This window comes from Dermacentor albipictus, chromosome 7 (assembly GCF_038994185.2).
Source record: "Dermacentor albipictus isolate Rhodes 1998 colony chromosome 7, USDA_Dalb.pri_finalv2, whole genome shotgun sequence".
Lineage (NCBI taxonomy): Eukaryota > Metazoa > Arthropoda > Arachnida > Ixodida > Ixodidae > Dermacentor > Dermacentor albipictus.
In genome coordinates this window covers 14,664,694-14,684,948 of record NC_091827.1, presented here as the reverse complement: position 1 = coordinate 14,684,948, position 20,255 = coordinate 14,664,694, and the positions used below count along the sequence as shown (strand labels likewise).

The window sequence follows — 20,255 nt, the reverse complement described above, 5'->3', positions numbered from 1 at the left end:
AAACAAGAAGTCGCCATGCTCATTGTGATACCCGATCAGATGAGTCAAGGCAGCGCGAAACTTCTTCGTCTTCTCGCGATGGATAAAAATCTTGGGGATCCATTGCGCACCAAAGAGCCGATAGCCGAGAAGCTCATGAATTATGGCGTGAACCGAACCGTGACTGATGTTCAGACGGTCTGCCAGTTCATCGATGCTTATCCTCCGTTCTTGTTTCAGCAGCTCATGAACCTTTGAAATTGTGTGGGGGGTGATTGCACCATGGTTTTGGCCCGGTCTTGGAATGTCTTTGCAACGTCCTTTGAACCGTTTGCTCCACCGATTCACAGTGGTCAATGAAATGCAGTGTTCAACGCACACGGCGGTCATATGGTGAATAATTTCTGTTTTGGAAACACGTTCAGCTGTCAAAAACTTCGCGACACCGAGTTGTTCAACTTTTGAAGTGTCCATTATGTGACGCAACCATATTCAACCCAGTGTATGAGAGCATTAAAGAACATTTATCTTCACACCTGCGTGTCACTTTTGTAAATGAGACATGCCGTTCTCCTACGCGCATGCCTCGCAGATAATGAACCGAACCATTATTGCGCGGTTAGGGTAGGCTCACTTTCATTTGACTCGCCCTCGTACATTAGAAATTCAAAGATACAATGGGATATGCAAATGCGAAAATACTGCTTGATAAAGGACAAAAAAGTGTCACTGGAAACAAAGTTCGCTGCATGTATACACAAAACCTCGCAACAAGATATTTAAGTATACGTATCAGTCTCCAATGAGTCTATGTATGTAACTGTATAAGTTAACTGTATATAATGCGTCTAATAACTGTATAACTGTAATAACTGTATAATGCGTACATAATACTGTAATAAAGAAGTAACTGTATATAATGCGTCAAACAAGGCAAATAAACATGTTGCACAATCATAGATTCACAGAATCCTAGATTCCGCCCCCATTCCATCCACTCCCCCCGATGTATTGCGCGCGACGGAAGGCGGCGCGCTTGCTCCCCGCTTTTCTCCTTTGCGCACACAAGACTGAGCCACCATCGTCGGCTCACCCATTCCACCTCCCCTCCTACGCTTTCACTCGCACATACAGCATGCAGCGCGTGGTCACGATGTTATCCCCCTTGGACTTTATACGAAACATGAGGGCGATGGCAGGAATGCGCCTGGAGTGTCCATATAATTGCTTTCGCAATAATATAATAAACGTATCCGGCAACTGAAGCGTCCCGTCGCCCATTACTTTCCGGAAAAGAAGTATCAAAATCGAACTTTCACCATGCGACAATTCGCTGCGCCGCAACAATGTATTTTTTTTTCTGTGAGGCGGAGGCACCGAAAGGAAAAAGAAACGCATAGGAAAGTATCTTGGACAGAATCTAATGCCTACTTCGGGCACCTAATGGGGCTGCGGAAGGAATACCGAAGAAAACATGAGACGCTTGGTCCACTGAGAACCATACGCATACTGCTCAGTATCCTACAGCGGCGACAGAAGACTTTCCGGAAAGGTTCCGCTCAAGGGATGCGGTGCAATCCTTCGAGTCCCCACAGTGATGGCGGCGAGCGACCATTGTTTTTTTTTTTTCTCGTCTGCTAGCCAGAAAACGTCCAAAACTCTGTCCGGTGAAAATCCACTCGGCCAGAGCAGACCGAACGCGCATCAAAGTGTACCGCACGGTGGTCGGGGCCATACGAAAAAAACGTATGCGCTCTGGTTGGCTCTGGCAGCCCGTGGTTAGGGTAGCGAGAACAAAAAAAAATCGAAGAGGCTCAATGTGTCCTCGCGAATAAAAGTCAAAGTAGAAAAAAATAAATAAGAACGTATTTACTTTGGCTGGCTTGAGTATCTTGACATGAATGTTCTGGCGTAGGTTAAAAAAATGTTTATATTTTTTTATGTGACATGACGGCACAAATGAACCACCCCAACGCTTCCTCTCATTGGACCTCGCTGCCTGTTTGTCAACTCGTCTGCTAGTGTGTTGATTTGGATTGTCTCGTTGTATGTTACGATGTAAGACTTTAGAAAAGTCAATAGACATTTGGCGTCAAATGTTTATAACAACATTAAACCCACAAAGTTCCGCAATTGAATATCTAAAGCACAACTTTGGAAATGTCAATGCACCTTTCACATCAAGAGCTTATGAGATTTATACCCATAAAGTTTCGCGATTGATATCCATGCGCTCCACAGATTCCGTGGCCTCAGAGAGATGCCGCGGCGAACCCGCTCACCATCAAAGCGCCCTCGAAAATTTGTGCTTGGATGGGACTGCTTGGCGTTATGTGACTTCCGGTGTATGGGCGTTGCCACGAAATCCAGCCCGAGTTTGCAATCTTCGCGGTTAAATGTCTTTTCGAGCGTCAAAAAGACATTCTAGACAAAATCCAGAGTGATTTCCGGCGCCGGAGGTCACTTTGGTCGGCGGTGCATGGACAGCACGAAAAAATTTCGGGGGGGGCTGAAGCCCCATAAGCCCCCCCCCTGGCTACGCCCCTGGTATGTATGTATGTATGTATGTATGTATGTATGTATGTATGTATGTATGTATGTATGTATGTATGTATGTATGTATGTATGTATGTATGTATGTATGTATGTATGTATGTATGTATGTATGTATGTTCGATGGTTAGAGCACCGGGCTGCTGTGCTGACGGAACATGGTTAGGAACCAACCGTCGGACCAACTTTAGTCGCCGAGTATGGCGATTAAAGTTATAATAATATAATAATAAAAAGTAGTAATTAATAACTACCTAATTCTTTTGTTTAGCGAAACCAAAACCTTTGCAATAACACACTTATGATTATATAATCTATTTATATTCTGTGTTCGCAAATACTACCATATGTACTTGCCCTTCCTGTTCTAATCCCATGAGGGGTTGACAGTATGTGAAATAATAAATGAATAAATTAATAATAATTATATAATAATTTAATACACAATATAATATTATCTCTTCGTAACAATATTATCTATATATATTATTATAATATATATATGCCGCTCTTCAACGAGCCTCTTTCACACCGACATGGGTCACTGTAGATCCGGGACTGGGTGTGTACCGATATTCAGGGAAACTCTTCGACGCCGACTTGTCACTGGATATGTGCCGATAGGTGTCTGCTGCTCTACGTTAAATTTATCCGATGCTACGCGGAATTGAACCCACGTCACACAGGTTCCTCGAGGACAACAACCCGATGCTTTGACAGAGTGCGCCACAAATGGAATTGCGTGGTACCTGCCGCTTTTGAACGAACGTCTTTCACGCCAGCGCTTTAGCGTGCTGCGCGATGATGCATTGGGTAATGCATGTGGCGCTCTTCAATTAACCTCTCACCAACTTGGGTCGTCGAGTTTGTGCCACTGGTTGAGCGGCACGCGATGGCACAATTCTCAGCGCTCGCACGCACCGGCGCTCCACGCTTCTCGTCTCGGAGGCCGTGCGCAGACTTCTCGGCAGCTCCACCAGATGTCGCAGCGCGTGCAGAAAGAAGCGCGGGAGGAGCCCGGTAGCCGCATGACGCGTTTCTCGGCGATCGCACGCACCGCGCGCGCCATGCATTTCGCAGGCCACGCGCAAGCTTCGCGGCGGAGCCGCTAGATGGCACCGAGTGTTCTTAGGGAAGCGCGAAAGAGGAGTCCCGCAGCAGTACACGCCTCATACATAACTTGTTTCGATAGTCACAATGCATTGTGTCGCTATATTGATCTAATGCTACACGCATTACCGTCGACAGTCATCGTGAGTTGGGTTATGCCGAATTTTTTTCGCATTCCGACTGTTGACGTGCCACCGCAGCTATATAGGTCATAAATAAAAGCCATACTTAAACCCTGTAATACCCGAACACTCTTCCACATCAATGAAAATTGGAACTTGTTCATCTTCAGTTCTACCCATTGACATTTCATTTGTGCAATGTAACAATGAAATGTTACTTCAGTTATAACTTAATTAGTACAATAATAAATAATCAGTGATTGGTTTGTTCAACAATACACAGCGGAAACTTTACTTCAGCATATCAAAAACATAACTACGGACAGTTTTTCGTACTGAAATCAGAATCTTAGGCATTAAACTCTTCGTAGCGTATAGCGTGTCCATGGCCTGCTCGTTGGCTGTTGCGAGGTTAAGTAATAACGAAGGAGATGTCTACGAATAATTCAGACAAAAATACAAAATTCTATACAAACAAATACAAATACAAAAACGCAGGGAAGAGGCTGATACGATCGGATCCACTACCGGCATAAGGCAGCGGTACAATGTATAGAAGATTAAAGAGATTTATACAAGAATGCGAGAAGGAAAAGCATTGATAGCATACCTAAGTAACTCAAGCAGGCTAGATTATGAATAGGATAGGATAGGAATAGGAATCAAAGAGGTTGTCCATAAATCATCATCATCATCATCATCTTCTTCATCATGGAGTCTAGGTGGAGTGTTGAATGGATGTACGTATACGATACACTACAAAGAAATCCATTCTTACCGTGAGAAGAGGATTGGTAAAGAAAAAAAAACGCAAAAACGAAAGACTGGTATCATTGAAACCAATCGATTTCCATGCTAGATTGATCGTTGTCCCTCCCAACCACAGCTTTCTTTATTTCTTATCTATTATTATTATTATTATTATTATTATTATTATTATTATTATTATTATTATTATTATTATTATTATTATTATACCCGGTTTTGATCTGATTATTTCTTTTTTTTCTCCAAACACAAAACGTTTACTTTTAAACTCCACCGCTCAAATTGTTAACTCCCTTCTTATCATTATTATTTTTATGCACCTAATTGAACCACCCGATCCTTGGCCAATCCCCCACTGTAGCTATCTGCCACGCCCACTCAGGACAACAACAACAACGACAAAAGGACGGCACGGTGGGCATGCTGGTATACCACACTGTAACTACTGACAGCGTGCGACGGCACGAACTGCACGAGGGAGATCCCGGACAGCGCTTCCCAGTGTACTTCTCTCGTGTAGTTCGTGCCGCTTCACGCTTAGTTTCAACTTGTAACGAAGCCGGCGTAACGTTCCCCCACCATCCCGCCGAGTCGTCATGAATTTCGATCGTTCGATGACCTGGTCAATTTCGATCGGTTAAGCAAGTTTCGAGAACGTTTGCTATGTCCCGTTACGTCTCAACAACACCAAGCGTGTTAACTGAACGTTTTGCCACGTGTCAAACCACCGCACCTCCTATCCAGACGTCAATGTGGCGTGGACAACGACCAAAAGCGCTCACGCCACCATTGCCTGGAAACCTGAGCAAAGGACGAAAGGAAGGGAACCCCAACAACGTATTTAGACGCGCAGGTAATTGAACGTTTTGCCACGTGTCAAACCACCGCACCTTTTATGCAGACGACAACGCAGCGTGGGCACTGACGGTTGAAGAGCGCTTCGCCATTACCTGTTAACCTGAGAAAAGGATGAAAGGGAGGGAACTCCAACCCACGACGGCTCAGATCCAAAAAAAAGAAGGAAAAGAAAAGGAAAGGTAAAAAGAAAGGCTTTGAAATCCCTGACGTCACACCGACGTACCAGAAATTGGGTTTTGACCCATCATTAAAAAAAAAAGACAAAGTAACTTCCACTTTAATTTTCTCTTATAATAATTGACCAAATAGGGAGAACTTGGGGGAAATGTTTATTATAGTTCTTGTTTTTAAATACGTAGATGACTGTTGCAGTTATTGTCCGTATGCTTACCTTTGTTTTGGCGACAGACGAAAACGCCCAAAAGGAAAAATTCTGTTTGTGGACAAAAAAAAATGATTTCGTTTTAAGAGAAAGAAAACCGTCGCGCCATAAACGTGCCTACGTGAAAGCGACGACGTGGGGGAATATTCACCAGTACGCGTGGGCATGTCTTCGAGGGTCTCGGGAACCGCTTATTTACCGGCCTGTTTGTTGGCTTGGCCTGGTAGTTGCGGAACGTTATACACGTACCGTCCTTCGAGAGGAGCACGCCTCGTGCAGCTTCTCGTCCCACTTATCTACAGCGCGTGCTCTCTCTCTCTCTCTCTCTCTCATGCGTCGTGCCGTTCGTTCTCCAATTATTCACGCTCCAGCAGCGTCGCGGCACGACGCTCTTTGTTCGCTGGATCACGGCGACGTCGTTCTGACGTGCCGCCGCTGCCACCACCGTTTGTTTGTTTGTTTGTTTGTTTGTTTTTCTCGCACGCTGTCGGCCATTGTGGCGAGGTTGCATCGAGCATCGCGGGCATCGAGGAGGAGGCGGGTCGATGCTCTTTGTTATGGGCTCTCGAGGCATAACTTGCAGCGCGCCGGGCACTCCTACGTTGGCCGCGCGGTCCCCCCCCCCCCCCCTCTCTCTCTCGCACGGGAGGCGGCTCACGGAGCGTCGTGCGACTTCACCGAGCAGCGCCTCGCCACCCCGCTGCTCTAAGTGTTACCTAACGGCGCAGGCGTGCGGTGCTAACGGTGAAGGCTTGCGGTGCAGGCGTGTGGTAACAAATTCCTGGGGGGTGGGCAGCGCAACCCGGATGAAGGACAAGAGGAAGTGCACGATACGAACGCGGCAGCGATCGGGAATGGCTCGCAACAGGCTCGCATCTGCAGCCACGCATTGTCGAAATCGCCCAAGCGAACTTTTGTTCGAAAAAAAAGAACCCGAAATATTGTATAAAAATGGAAATCAAATCAACCGCGAGATTGTGGAAGCCTACTTTATGCATTACTGCGTTCATGCCAATTACTGCGTTCGTACGAGACGTCTGTGTACAATGTAACGTGTATGATCGTATCTTGTGCGTGTTTGCGTTATGCTTTTCTATATTATGGCATTTTATTGTGTATTTTCTGTGCCCACCCCTGCTTGGAGTCACGTGACTCCGCAGTATGTATGTATGTATGTATGTATGTATGTATGTATGTATGTATGTATGTATGTATGTATGTATGTATGTATGTATGTATGTATGTATGTATGTATGTATGTATGTATGTATGTATGTATGTATGTATGTATGTATGTATGTATGTATGTATGTATGTATGTATGTATGTATGTATGTATGTATGTATGTATGTATGTATGTATGTATGTATAAATAAATAAATAAATAAATAAATAAATAAATAAATAAATAAATAAATAAATAAATGTAAACTCAGGCGCATGCGTCAGCCAGGCTTCTATCTCACTGCACGATAAAGAAACGGAGTTTTCTGTATGGCAAATTAAGCTGACACGCTTTCGCCACTTGTACGCGTCACTTCATCACAAGGTCACATTCTCTGCATATTTAATCACTTGTTTGAAAAGATAAAGCAGATGTTAGTCTGCGCTCGCATCGCGCACTTTCTTTTGTCCTTCGTCCGGGTTGCGCTGCCCACCCGTATAGGAATATGTTCAGTCACCAACTCGCCCAGCTTGCAGTGTTAGTGCGGTAACAAACCACCTCGAGCAAGTCGCTTCACAATCGAAGTACAGGGTAACTCTGATTTAGTCGCCGCTGTTGTATAAACGTAAATAGTTCTGTTCTTTGCTATATTGCTTCTCTGCTATCCTCTCTCCTGGTCCTTTTAGTAATCCCTACCCCCCCCCCCCCACACACACACACACATACACGCACTTAGGACCGCCGTTCAGATGCCAGCAAGCTGCGCTAGACATTTTACGGTGCGGTCAACAGTAAATTTTCTTCCCTTCCTTTTTATTCAGTTATTTCATCATCATCATCAGCAGCAGCAGCAGCAGCATCATCATCACTAGCCCATTTTTATGTCCACTGCAGGACGAAGGCCTCTCCGAGTGATATCCAGTTACCCCTGTCTAAATTATTTATTATTTACTTATTCGTTAAAGAAACAACCATTTGCTGCTGCTTTATCCAGCACGGCCATCGGCGCACCGAAACAACAGGACCAAGGAACAACACGCACGTACCATACACCACTGTAAATCGAAACGCCAAACCAGAACTCCTGGCACGCGTACTCACATGAAATTGCGACGGGCAGATTGTTTTGTAGCTGGCTTCGTGAAAGGAGTCCATCGAAACTGGTTGGAAGTGGAAGGGGCGGGACGGGAAAGATTAAGAAGCAAAGGTTCTCCAAAGCAACATACGTCGATGTGAGCGTCTTCCGCTAATAATAGTCGGAGAAAAAGAGTAAATCGTAGTCATGAGCATGCTATCGTCCTGGCTGCTTCATACTCCGATGCGAAAGCAAGTCCTTGTCTTGTCTTTTTTTCTTTTTTGCTTCCCTTGGATCGAGGCGATAGCTGCAGCTCAAACAGAAATGCAATTGGCACGGAGTCTGTTGTTAGTGCTACATAACGAGACGATTTGTTCGCGTGTGTCGCGATGGAGGTGTTCCACCACATAGCTGCAGCTTGATCATTCGAAAGGTAATCTCATACACTCTGCCATGAAAGTATGTGACACAGAAGAAAAAACAGGGTCTTGGCGCATATTTAATTTTGGGGTTTTACGTGCCAAAACCACTTTCTGATTATGAGGCACGCCGTAGTGGAGGACTCCGGAAATTTTGACTACCTGGGGTTCTTAAACGTGCACCTAAATCTAAGCACACGGGTGTTTTCGCATTTCGCCCCCATCGAAATGCGGCCGCCGTGGCCGGGATTCGATCCCGCGACCTCGTGCTCAGCAGCCCAACACCATAGCCACTGAGCAACCACGGCGGGTCTTCGCGCATATAATCGGCCGTCGCTTTATTAGCCAGACAACAAGTAAGCGATATAAAAAAACAACGAGAGGACTGCCTTCGCGCATGCAACCTGTCGTCGCTGTACAAAGCAGATAACGTAATAATTCAACATTTAATTCCTGCAATTTGCTATGCCTTGAAATGATCAGGATATTCTGTTCGCCGTGGCCTCTGCATTGCGCTTTAGCAAGATGTCATGACAGTCTGCGTACACCTTCTGCGACGCAAGAATATCTGGTTAATCTTCTGAATTGGTCATTTGATCCTCAACGAAACTGGCGACCGAATTCGATTTCATTTTAATGCCTCCAAATTTGTTACATTTTTTAAATTGCACCTTGTTCTCTAACAACAACAAGAATAAGAATAAGTAAAGGTTGTCAATTTTCATATTATTGTCCACCGTACTCTGCCTCCCAATAACCGCGGGCTTCTTAGCCAGTCGATCCCTCGTAATGGGTAAGCGCCGTGGCATTAGAATCAAGCAAGCAATATTTCGTGTTTTCTCGAAATTTTTCATTAAATTCCCAGTTTTATTGCATTCACCGTCAAGCAATCCCACATGATTTTACTTCTCTATCTTTTCTTTAACTTTATTTATTTATTTATTTATTTATTTATTTATTTATTTATTTATTTATTTATTAAATGTACCACCTGCTGCTTGGTTAATCTCCAGCTGTGGATATGTGCCATCGTCCGAAAACCATCATCTACTTGTTCTTCTTCTCTGTTTTATGTTTAGAAATGTTAATAAAAATTCTTTAGTAGCTACGATATGTTAGTAACGCGTTCGGAGGTTAAAGTATTGAGGGGGTTATATCGTCAGCTGTGTTTGCGCCGTTCCGTGTTACAACACAATATTCAAATCGGTGCGCACTGCAGGGTCCATTTTGCATTTTATTCCAGTGGCTCATTCTCATGCGTGAGGCATATATATATATACGACAAACAATCAATAAACTGATGACGAAATGTTTGCAAAGAGTGCTTTATGAAGGCGAAGAATGGACAATGCTTCTTCACATAGCGCTCTTTCGATGCCCTAGTTACCGTGCCATTTTGTGCAATCCCGCATCACCGTGCTTTTATTTCGCTAACCATGTGTGCGGACGTGCGAACTTGCAGCATAGTAGAACATAGACGAAAATTTGTTCGTAATGCAGAAATTTGAAGTAAGCGCCAGTCCTGTGTACTCGTCTCGTCCTTGTTTCTTTCGCGCTTCTGTTTTCCGTCTCAATTGCAGTATAGCTGTGGCCCGTGGCCTGCGAGATTGCGAAGGCGCACTTTTATGCCGGTGCGATCTCAGAGGACACGCTGCGGCCGTATAGTTTCCTGCAAGAATTACCAGAGGGAATTGTGGCGCTTGTGTCTACTGCAGCTTCAAAGATGGCGGTTTGGCCAACAGGGAAACAACAGGTAGTTTACGTGGATTTGCCTGAAATTCGACCTTCTGGCTTCAAATGTATCAAATTGATCAATTTACACGACATATTGCCACAACGTTTGAAGCCGCAGGCACGAAAATTAGACAAATCCGTGTTGTATCATCATTTCCCATTGGAACGATCTCACTCCTTTGGTTTTGCCTCTAGCAATTCTTCTAGGACATTATACGACTGCGACAGGGGGGGGGGGAGGTGGATTTGTACTAGGCACAGCCAACACTTGGTATAGCGCATATCTTGTTTTGCGTGCGTTCAGGCACACGAAACCAACATACGAAGCCAACCCCTCCCGCACCCACGGGGGCGGCAGGGGTACCCCGTGTTGGAAACACCGTCGAATGAACGGCTCATCACCCCTCTTATTTTTTGCGTTTTCTTGTCGTATGGTCGCCAGAGGTACGTTTACATGAATCAGGTAAAGTCGAGTCTAGTCGGTTTTTCTCAGGACGAAAATCGGACGTTGGGTTTATGTAAACGTAGCAGGCCAGGCCGGACAAGCATCGAGGCGAGTTCAGTGAAACCCACCTGAAAGGTGTGGGTCGATCCGCCCAAGCCGCTTGGTAAGATGCATGCAAACGCAGTCGGGTCGAGCTAGGTCATACCGGAGTTCTTGTACTCGACCCGCTGCCGTCGACTTCATGTAAACAAAGCCAAAGACGCGTAGCAGTTTAAAAAAATTGTGCTATCACTTTTTTTTCAGTCGCCTTCACGTTCGCAGTGAAACAATGCGTGATGTCTCGGACGAGGCGAAGAGGTTGGGGCACTCGCTCTTGTCTTTCATGTGTACCAGCGTGCTGTTTCACCATAAACACGTAGCAACGCGTGCGTTTTTTCTGTGCTACATGTGTCAACAAGTTCTGCGGGAGTCATCAGGATGCTCTATACAGTGGCATAGCCATAAATGTTTCACCCTACCCGCACCAGACCGGGGCGGATAAGGCGAAGAAGGCAGAGGGGGCTAGGCAGGCCGCGTGCCAATACAAACATTTCCCCCTTAAACGCCTTCTAAGCGTCTCAAAGGAGTACTAAAGTGACATTTACAACTTTTCGTTGCGTTAAATGAAGGGTCTGGACCTCTAGGCCATATAGAAGAAATACTGGCAAGCCTCAAAGCGCCATGAATAGCTTACTATGGTATACGGACAACTTACGGTTTCGTTTCTCAGGAGATGTATAAAAAAAAATGCGAGAAGTCACAAGTGTCACGTCAATACCGCTTTAACCTGCATGTTCCCGCCATCTCTTGTGTGCGCCCCCTGGTCGTGTCTGCAGTGCTATATCAGAGGACTCTCTCTGACCACGGTCGAGTACCTCGGCGGCTGGTCGCCGAAGCGAGCCGACTCGGGGTCAAACTCTATGTGCCGGAAACCGTGGCTGGATGGTCTGGTCGGTTCTTTGGTGCTGTGCTGGTAGCGGCAGGCTTCGTGCAACTCGGCGGCGAGGCTGTTGGTGCTGGCGTACTTCCGTGTTGCGCTGCTTAGGTGGCAGGGCGGCTTCTGCGACGGCGGCTTGTGCAGGCCCTGGAGGCTGCTGCTGCTGCTGCAGCTGATGGAGCTGACACGAGCGTAGCCCGACGAATCGTCCCCCATCGCCTCCTTGGGCTCGAACGCGGGATTCACGTAGGCGGCGGAGTACCGGGACCCGTAGGTTGGCCGGGAATCGCGGGCGATGTGGCGCCGCCTCTCCTTTTTACTGCAACGATAGAGGGCGCCACTTTCTCTCAGAAAGAGCACAGATATCGGTACCTCAAAAGCGTGGACACGAAATGGAGGAAGAGGTCGATAAACTTGGCAACCAAGTGCAGGGAAGTTTAAAAGTGCAAATAGATAACCAGGAGTCATTAAAGAATAAATGTGAGAGCACAGAGACAGTAAATTGGATGCCAAAGGATGGAAAGAAAAAGGTCACGACGATTTGCAAGAATGGCAATAAACAAATCAGAAGGCAAAATCCGTACGATAACACAAAGTGCAGTGCCTTGCTATTTGAGGCCCGAGCTGGATGCTAAAGGTAAAAGAAAAAAAAAACATACCGGAGCAAGTTTCTTGCTGCAGAAGACATGTGTCTCCTGCAGCAAGAAACTGGAGACAGCACAGCACAGCACATCCGAATGGAATGCGAATGTATTCACCTGCGAGACCCGTAGGTACGTATACCATCCACCTTTCAGAAACGCTGGAACTTTTAGAGTACTTGTGAAAAAAAAAACAGGGAACATGGCGATAGTACGCCATTCATTACAGGGATAGGCAACTGTGAAATGTAGATACAGTGGTTTTACCGAAGATAAAAAAGATTAAGGAGATGTAGGCAAAATAGTTTACTGATAAACATGTATAGCATAACTGATAACACAAGAAGGCTAGGTGCACACTATTTGTCCCCACCCTGTTTCAAAGTGAATGCGAATAAATCACCAGCATGATCATCATCCGTAACTCACAATAATCGGACAAGTCCAAGATTTTTTTACTAGAGATGCAAGGAAGTGGACTCAAGTGCAAAATCTAGAGTTTTTTGAGCGAAATGGATTGCGTTACCCAAGGAATCACGGGGGAGCCCCGGGTTGTTAGTACTCCTCGTCCAGGGCTTTATATATATATATATATATATATATATATATATATATATATATATATATATATATATATATATATATATATATATATATATATACGAAAAGGCATTTCATTCAGTAGGATACCAGCAGTCACAGGGGAATTACGTAATCAAGGATTACGTATACAGGACGCTTACGTAAATACCCCGGAAAATATCTACAGAGATTCAACAACTACCTTAATTCTACACAAGAAAAGTAGGAAGATACCTATAAAGAAAGGGGTCAGACAAGGAGACACAATCTCTCCAATGCTACTCACTGCGTGGTTGGAAGAAGTATTCAAGCTATTAAACTTGGAAGGCGTAGGAGTGAGGATCAACGGCGAATAGCTCAGCGACCTTCGGTTTGCAAATGACATTGCCCTGTTTAGCAACACTGGGGACGGTTACAACAAATGATTGAGTACCTTAACAGAGAGAGTGTAAGACTAGGGTTGAAAATTAATATGCAGAAGACAAAGATAATGATGAATAGCTGAGCAAGGCAACAAGAGTTCAGGATCGCCAGTCAGCCTCTAGAGTCTGTGAAGGAGTTCGTTTACATAGGTCAATTAGTCACAGGGAACCCTGATCACGAGAAGGAAATTTACAGAAGACTAAAAATGGGTTGAGCGAATTCGGCAGACATTGTCAGCTCCTGACTGGAAGCCTACTATTATCATTGAAAAGGAAGCTGTACAATCAGTGCATTCTACCGGTGCTGACAATGGGGCAAAAACTTGCAATTGAGACTGACAAATAAGCTCGAAAACAAGTTAAGGACCGCGCAAAGAGCGATGGAACGAATAATGTTAGGCGTTACGTTAAGAGACAGAAAGAGAGTGGTGTGGACCAGAGAGCAAACGTCCTGAAGTAGCGGATATTCCAACAAGAGAAACAAATGGACCTGGGTAGGTCATGTAATGTGCAAGTTAGATAACCGGGGGACCATTAGGGTTACAGAATGGGTGCCAAGAGAAGGGAACTGCAGTCAAGGACGGCAGAAGATTAGGGGGGGGGGGCAATGAAATTAGGAAATTCGGAGGCGCTAGTTAGAATCAGTTGGTGCAGGCCAGGGGTAATTGGCGATCGCAGGGAGAGGCCTTCGTCCTGGCTAGCGGCTATGTCAAGTGAGAAATTTTGACCTCACCGAGGAAAAGCGGAGGCTCCGAATAATGTGAGAGTCAGACCCGCAGCCTGTATCGATCCAGTGACGTTGCTCACCCCCCCCCCCCCCCAAAAGAAAAGAAGAGTTTCGAAAGCACAGCGGGAGCGACAGGTGAACAAGGATAAGCAGCATCTGGAAGAGACGCAAGAGGAAGGATTTGTGCTCGATCGGAACGCGACTGCTGGAAGACGAATGTTCGCTAGCGATGACTTTGGTTCCTCGCTTCAAATTGGGACCGCAAGTGCGCATAGGCCAAAGACATACAGGATTTAGCGAGAGTATGCAGTCTGGAGGGCCGACCTGCTTCCATGTTCGGGGCTGTCCCGACCGGGCAGCGACTTGAGTATGCGGCACACGGCCGCCGGCAGCAGCAGCAGGAAGGCGCCGAACGCCACGAGCGAGACCCCCACGAGGAACGCGTAGAAAGCGCACACCGTGCCGGCGACCAGGAAGAGCAGGCCCGGCACCACCAGACCCAGCACCGCCTGCCGAAGCACCGGGTCCGCCGCCGTCGCGACGCCGGCCGCGACGTCGCCAACCGGCGACGACGTCCAGGGGGCCCGCGACGTCCGACGGTCGTCTTTTCAGGACGCCTCTCCCGCTCCGGAATCCTGCGAAAGAGCGGACGAAGGAGCAGATCGGGACCTCGGGAGAACAGAATAATTGGTCCGTCTAGTTGCAAACTATATTCTGGCCAAGTATACAGTCTGCTCTTATGAGAGCTGACTATTATGCAAAAAAAAAAAAAAAAGTGAGGCGTGCGGACAGGACACAAGAGAACACGAACGGCGTTCGTGTTGTCCACTTCTCCTGTGTTCTGTCTCTGCGCGTCAACTTTTTTGCATAACGAATTCTTACCAACTATAGCTAGGCTTTCTGTCGTTCAATGAGCAGACTATAGTTGGTGTGGCACCATAGGAAAGACAGATATGGATGGTATGCTATACTTTAAAAGTGAGATGTTATTTCTAAATGCGACTATTTTCTATTTGTACATGACGTGCACAACGCAAGCAGCACACAGCGTTGCAAAGGGGTTATCCAGACCCACTCGTAGCGCTGGTCCAGTTGCTTGGAGCTTGACCAGGTCGATCAGAGGAAAGGGCTTCAGCATAGAGGCGAGGCGATGTATGTAGGACGAAAAACAAAGTTTTTAATTACATCGCTACGTAAAGAGCGCTCAGCTTAGAAAGATGCTCGTAACGAAAAGCGAAGGCGAAGGTTATGTCCGACAAACGACGAGCGCCGCTTCCCAGAAGCGCCCTCGCCCAATTAAGAGGGAGAGGTAGTCGTCGATGCGAGCGGGCGTGATCGGCGCATGTTCAGGCGGGAATATGCGGGAATCGTTTCGCGTGGACAGACTGGCGTGGAACGTCATCCGTTTTTCGACACTTCCACACTCATCGTGATTCAGATAATAAGGCTTCGCACACTGGAGCAACACACAGACACGGACGCGCGCGGGCATGCCCGTTCATGGTTCAGTTACAGTCGAATCGATTACATTTTATACATCTACAGGCTGTAATTTGCAGTCTATTACTAACAATTATAGTCTGTCAGTTACAGTGGAAGCCAGACATAATGAACCCATATAAAGTGAATCATTCTCTATATTGAACACGTCGAACGCGCTGACGAATACTCATGCAAACTTAATCACTCATAACGAACTGGACATTCGATATAACGAACTCGGGGTGCCCGCTGCCAGCGCCATAAGGCCGCTTGCATGCCGCGAACACAGCGTTCAGGAAAGCTACTTTTTTTTATTTACTTTTTTCTTTTGTCATGTTTTTCCTTCCGAGCACGCATGCTCGCAAGGAAAAACAGAAGCGTATCGGAAGCGTATAAAAATTGCACTGCAAACCTGTCGAAGCAAGGCCTTATCATGTCGTCATTTTTCAGTGACGCTGAGGAACAGTTAAAACAGGCAAAAATTACTGCCTACACTACGCGTAAGTCTTCTTTAAAAAAAATGGATTCCTTGGCTGTTTCCCTTCCCTTCTGAACATAACAAATCGGTCTCTTATAAACAACTCATCGTAAAGGTTCGTTTAGGTTTGTTAAAGGAAAGAAGGGGGTATGTCGAATTACCTGTTATATCGAAATATTGTTAGCGCATAAGCCTGTTCGTTATAACCCACTTAAGCTGCAGTATACACCGAACACCCTTCGTGAACGTCAACCAGCTTTGCACCAGCTATCGGACGCATACAAGCACCACTACCTCTCGGCCTGTGGAGAGTGCTTAGAGGCTCGATGCTGTCTCGCGCCTGGCGAATCAGGCTGCTTACCTATATACGGGGTGATAATATTTGAGTTTTAATGAATTTTTTAAAATTGCCTGCAGCAGATAGCATAGTTCTTGTCGCTGAGATGGATTATCTGGAGTGGCGGACGTTACTAGCATGATAAATCGAAACACATATTGAGCAATTAACATAAGTTTACTCATCAACTTATTCGTTAATTACTTTACTGCACATATTGCAGTTTACGAATGGTTAGGTCTGCAAGACGTACCCACTTGATATTATTTACCAGGATCGCACCAGTTTCGACAGTGATTTCTTAAAGTGCGCGACGAAATACATGGGCGTTCCAGTTGCTTTGTGCTTCAGTGCATAAAAGAGCGTTTCGTTAAAGAAAGTAAGTAGTGCAACAGTGCATTTTTACGGCGAGTTTGACGGCACATGTCTCCAAACTGGTGTCATTCTGGAAATTCATTCCGAATGGATTGCAAATTCACCGGCTACAATTCGTAAATCGCAATATTTGCCGTAAAGCACATAATTGGGACGTTAATTTTTGTTAATTAGTTGAATAATTGTTTGAGGTGAAGTTGAATATATGTTTGAATTTCTCATGCAAGTAATGTATGCTTCTGAATAATTCAGCTCAAGGACAAACTAGACGGTGGCTATCAATGGGCCGTAGACTTCCTTAATGAGGAATGAATCAAAAGAGCGCAAAATTGCAGACAAGAACAATTAGGATATGGAAGGGCACATACTCTGTTCCGTGTTTTTACAACTTTTTATGGGTAAAATAAGTACAAAACTACAGTAGATTGTTTTCTGGAGGTCAAGGGGAAAGACGTATGATACAGAAAAACGTATCATCCGATAACGAATGCGTCATGCCCACTAATAAGAAAAAACGAAAGCTAGTGTCACACCGAGAATCCATTTGAAGTTAAACAGGAAGCAACTAAACTTTTGAAAATCCTCTCAGTAAAGGTCGCTATCGCTACCTGGTGGTTAGGATAGGATAGGATAGGGATAACTTTAATGAAGTGCCGGCAAACGACGATGTAACGTGTCGTGACGCTGGCCAAGCGTCGACCCGGGGTTATACCCTACTCTGCACTAGCCCAGTTGGGCCCGTTTGTAGTGGGTCATGAGGCTTGTGCTTTTCGAGCGCACCCCGGGCCTGCTGGACGGCCCATAGTTGTGATTCCTTGTCTGCAGACTGCAGTTCACCTTGAAGTTCTGGCGGGGAGGTCCTGGAGGTAGCTGCCGTCGGGAACCTGGCACAGTCCCACATGATATGCCATTGGTCCGCCGGACCCGCTGCACAAACACCGCACAGCCCACTCGGATAGAGCTCTGGGTGAAGCACGTGCAGCATTGTGGGGGCGAGGAGTGACGCGGTCTGTATTTGTCTTAGGATTACGGCCTCCTCCCGACTGAGTGCCGGGTGGGGAGGCGGCATTGTCCGTCGAGCTAAGCGGTAACACTTGGTTACTTCGGCATAACTAGTCATAACCAGCATAACCTGGTGGTTAGATTGAGACTGAACGAAAATAGAGCTTGCCGTCGGTGAGAACCGAACCCAAGTGGTAGAGAATCACATAATCACAGTGAAATAGGATTGTGCCGTTTCACTATGGCACAACAGCACATTGCCACCGCACAAACTGGCAACTGCCACCACAGATCGTGCTTCTTAGCACAACGCATATAGACCGTTTTTTCGTAGGAGCCGCCATATTGTGAACGCAGTGGCGCCGCCTATGAGCAGCGCCATACTGGCTTGGGTGAAAGCGGTCTTTTGCATGGCAGGTATACGCTCGGCGGTAGGTTCTGGGGTTTGTTTTCGCGGTCGTGCGGTCTGTTTAGTACGTACGTGCGTCTTCGTTGTGGTAAACGGTTCTGTGAGACATGCTGAAGTGGTTTAAGACGTCATGACCGGAATTTCTGCTGGCGTTGAGGTGGACGGAACATGCAGCGCGATGTGTGCGCGCATATTCGAGCCTACAATCGGCCTCAGAGATCAATTGTGTATTTCTGAATGTTCCAATCACTAATGTGACCTTATTGTAGTGTTATCCTCTATTTCTAAGCTGCGGTTTAAGGGCCATGAAACATAAGCGACGATCGTAACAGCGTGGGTACCGTTCTGCTACGATAGGAGCTGGGCTGTTATACTTTGACAAGCGTTCAAACTGTTCGCTGCAGGTTACATTGCGCGACTACTTGGTTGGATGGATGAAGTTTCCACCCATGAATAAAATAGTTTTGGCTAGTAATAGCAGCATACCTTACAGTCTGAATTAAGCTTGTCCAGCAGAGCGACCGCTTACGGACTGCACGAGCGTCCTAAGCAGTAGTAGGTGCTGGATTACAGATATATTTGTTCTATATAGCGCATGGTCCAAGCATACGGCATCAGCGGTTATATATTTATAAACATTGTGCGGTGTTAGCCCATTTTCTCTTGCTTTTTAGAGAAAGAGGATGATAACCGATTTCCTTTTTTTTTCGGTTGTGTTCGTTCAGTTCTCTACGGCGCACTCACACGTATTACGGAAACTTAGCGCTCAAAAATAGCCATCGCATTCTTTTTATGCGAACCCTCTCATATATTATGGCTGTATACAGGCCAAAAAGGCAATGCCGAAGCACACAGCTTATATATGTATCGTGCTGGCTCACCAACCGCAGGGATCGCTGTTTTGAGCAGCGCCATGGGCCTCATGCAGCAAGGCTAGCGTAGACATATGGTAATTTCAAGCATACTAGACTTGAAATGAGTGAGAACGATGCCAGTGTACCACAAATATTTGATAGCGCCTGCCGCTCAGATGTTTCGTCGTTGCGTTGGCCGTGCACGAGCATGCGCTCTTGTGTTTTATGTTTTACTCTCTACGCCAGTCGATCAGACAGTGTGCTGATTTACCATTTAATGCTGGTAATACAGAGATGCCGGTTTTCTTTGTTGAATTAAAATCGATACGCAATATAATAAACAACACATACACGCACCGCGACTGGTTATGCGCGTCACATTTTTGCGCCTCCAAGAGATATTTCTGCCTACAGTAGCTACCGATGCACCGAAAGGCTTCCCTAACCACCTTATGTGAACGAACGTGGCGTAAATTTCACAAAGTAAGCTCTAAAACATCTCGAAATCGTTTCGCAGCACGCGACAGCAATACTTTCAAGCAGCGCCGCGCTGGATCGCCCTAGCCAGAGAGGAGGCAAGGCTCTCCGGGTGCCCTATCTTCCTCGCCCGATGAAGCGGTCTATACGCTCACAGTCGAGTGGACTTTGCAGATCACGATAGTTCTTCAACTGGCATTTGACGAGTAGGGAATGTTTCGGACGCCGCTTGTTGTAAGTACGTTCTCATGAATGATAGCGCCCGTGCACTCACGGGAATTAAGTTCGAGAACCCTGCACCACTGCAGGGTTGTATGATGTCGCCAAAGTGTGGCTGGTGCCACACTTTGGCAACGAAAGTGAACATGGTCACCGGCTGTTCACAAAAGACAAAAAAAGCGCATTGGTGTGAATTTATTGTTACACACGACGGTGTCATGTATCGCCTTCGAGGAATGCGAAAGTTGAAAACGTTCTGGCGCAGTCTATATGACGTGAGACTGTTAGCAGGCGCTCTGGCATTGGCGTTGGCCGCGCAGGAGTGGTGTGGAGACACGCCCCCCGCAGGTCTCGCCGCGCAGCGCCCGGGCAAGCGAGCGCCGACGCGACGGTCAACCAGGCAGGGGTGCAGCGGCCCCGGTTGGGTCCGACCGGTGAATGCGCGCTTCAAACACCCGTCGGACGGTTTCCGGCTCGAGTGGCTGGCATTCGAGCGAGCAGCCATCGGGCCGTCACGGGACCGTTCCTCTGACCCCGGTCCATCATCCAACATCTTCAGACAGCGCGGGTACTCACACCGACTCCATCGGCGGCGGGTTTCCATTACCTTCGGGCGGTACGACGCGCCCGCCGTCCGGATTCGAACCCGTCAAGCCTTCCATA

At 46.5% G+C, this 20,255-nt stretch overlaps 1 protein-coding gene across 1 annotated transcript; it reads right to left on the bottom strand.

Moving 5' to 3' along the window:
* Nucleotides 1–9,646: 9,646 nt before the first annotated feature.
* On the bottom strand, nt 9,647–18,957 carry LOC135914324 (uncharacterized). Its single transcript, XM_070521304.1, has 3 exons — nt 18,924–18,957; nt 14,284–14,563; nt 9,647–11,906 (listed from the first exon to the last, which is right to left on the bottom strand). Exons 1-3 carry the CDS (start codon nt 18,955–18,957, stop codon nt 11,489–11,491), a joined length of 732 nt encoding a protein of 243 aa, XP_070377405.1. The 3' UTR covers nt 9,647–11,488.
* Between the last annotated feature and the right edge of the window lie 1,298 nt (nt 18,958–20,255).

What these genes read in the sequence shown, in the direction of transcription:
- LOC135914324 (XM_070521304.1), bottom strand. Translation starts at nt 18,957, where the DNA reads ATGGCGCTGCTCAAAACAGCGATCCCTGCGGTTG. An exon ending in AACAGCGATCCCTGCGGTTG is followed by an intron (nt 14,564 to 18,923) that starts GTGAGCCAGCAC and finishes CGTCCTGAAAAG; the next exon opens with ACGACCGTCGGACGTCGCGG. An exon ending in AGCCCCGAACATGGAAGCAG is followed by an intron (nt 11,907 to 14,283) that starts GTCGGCCCTCCA and finishes CTATCGTTGCAG; the next exon opens with TAAAAAGGAGAGGCGGCGCC.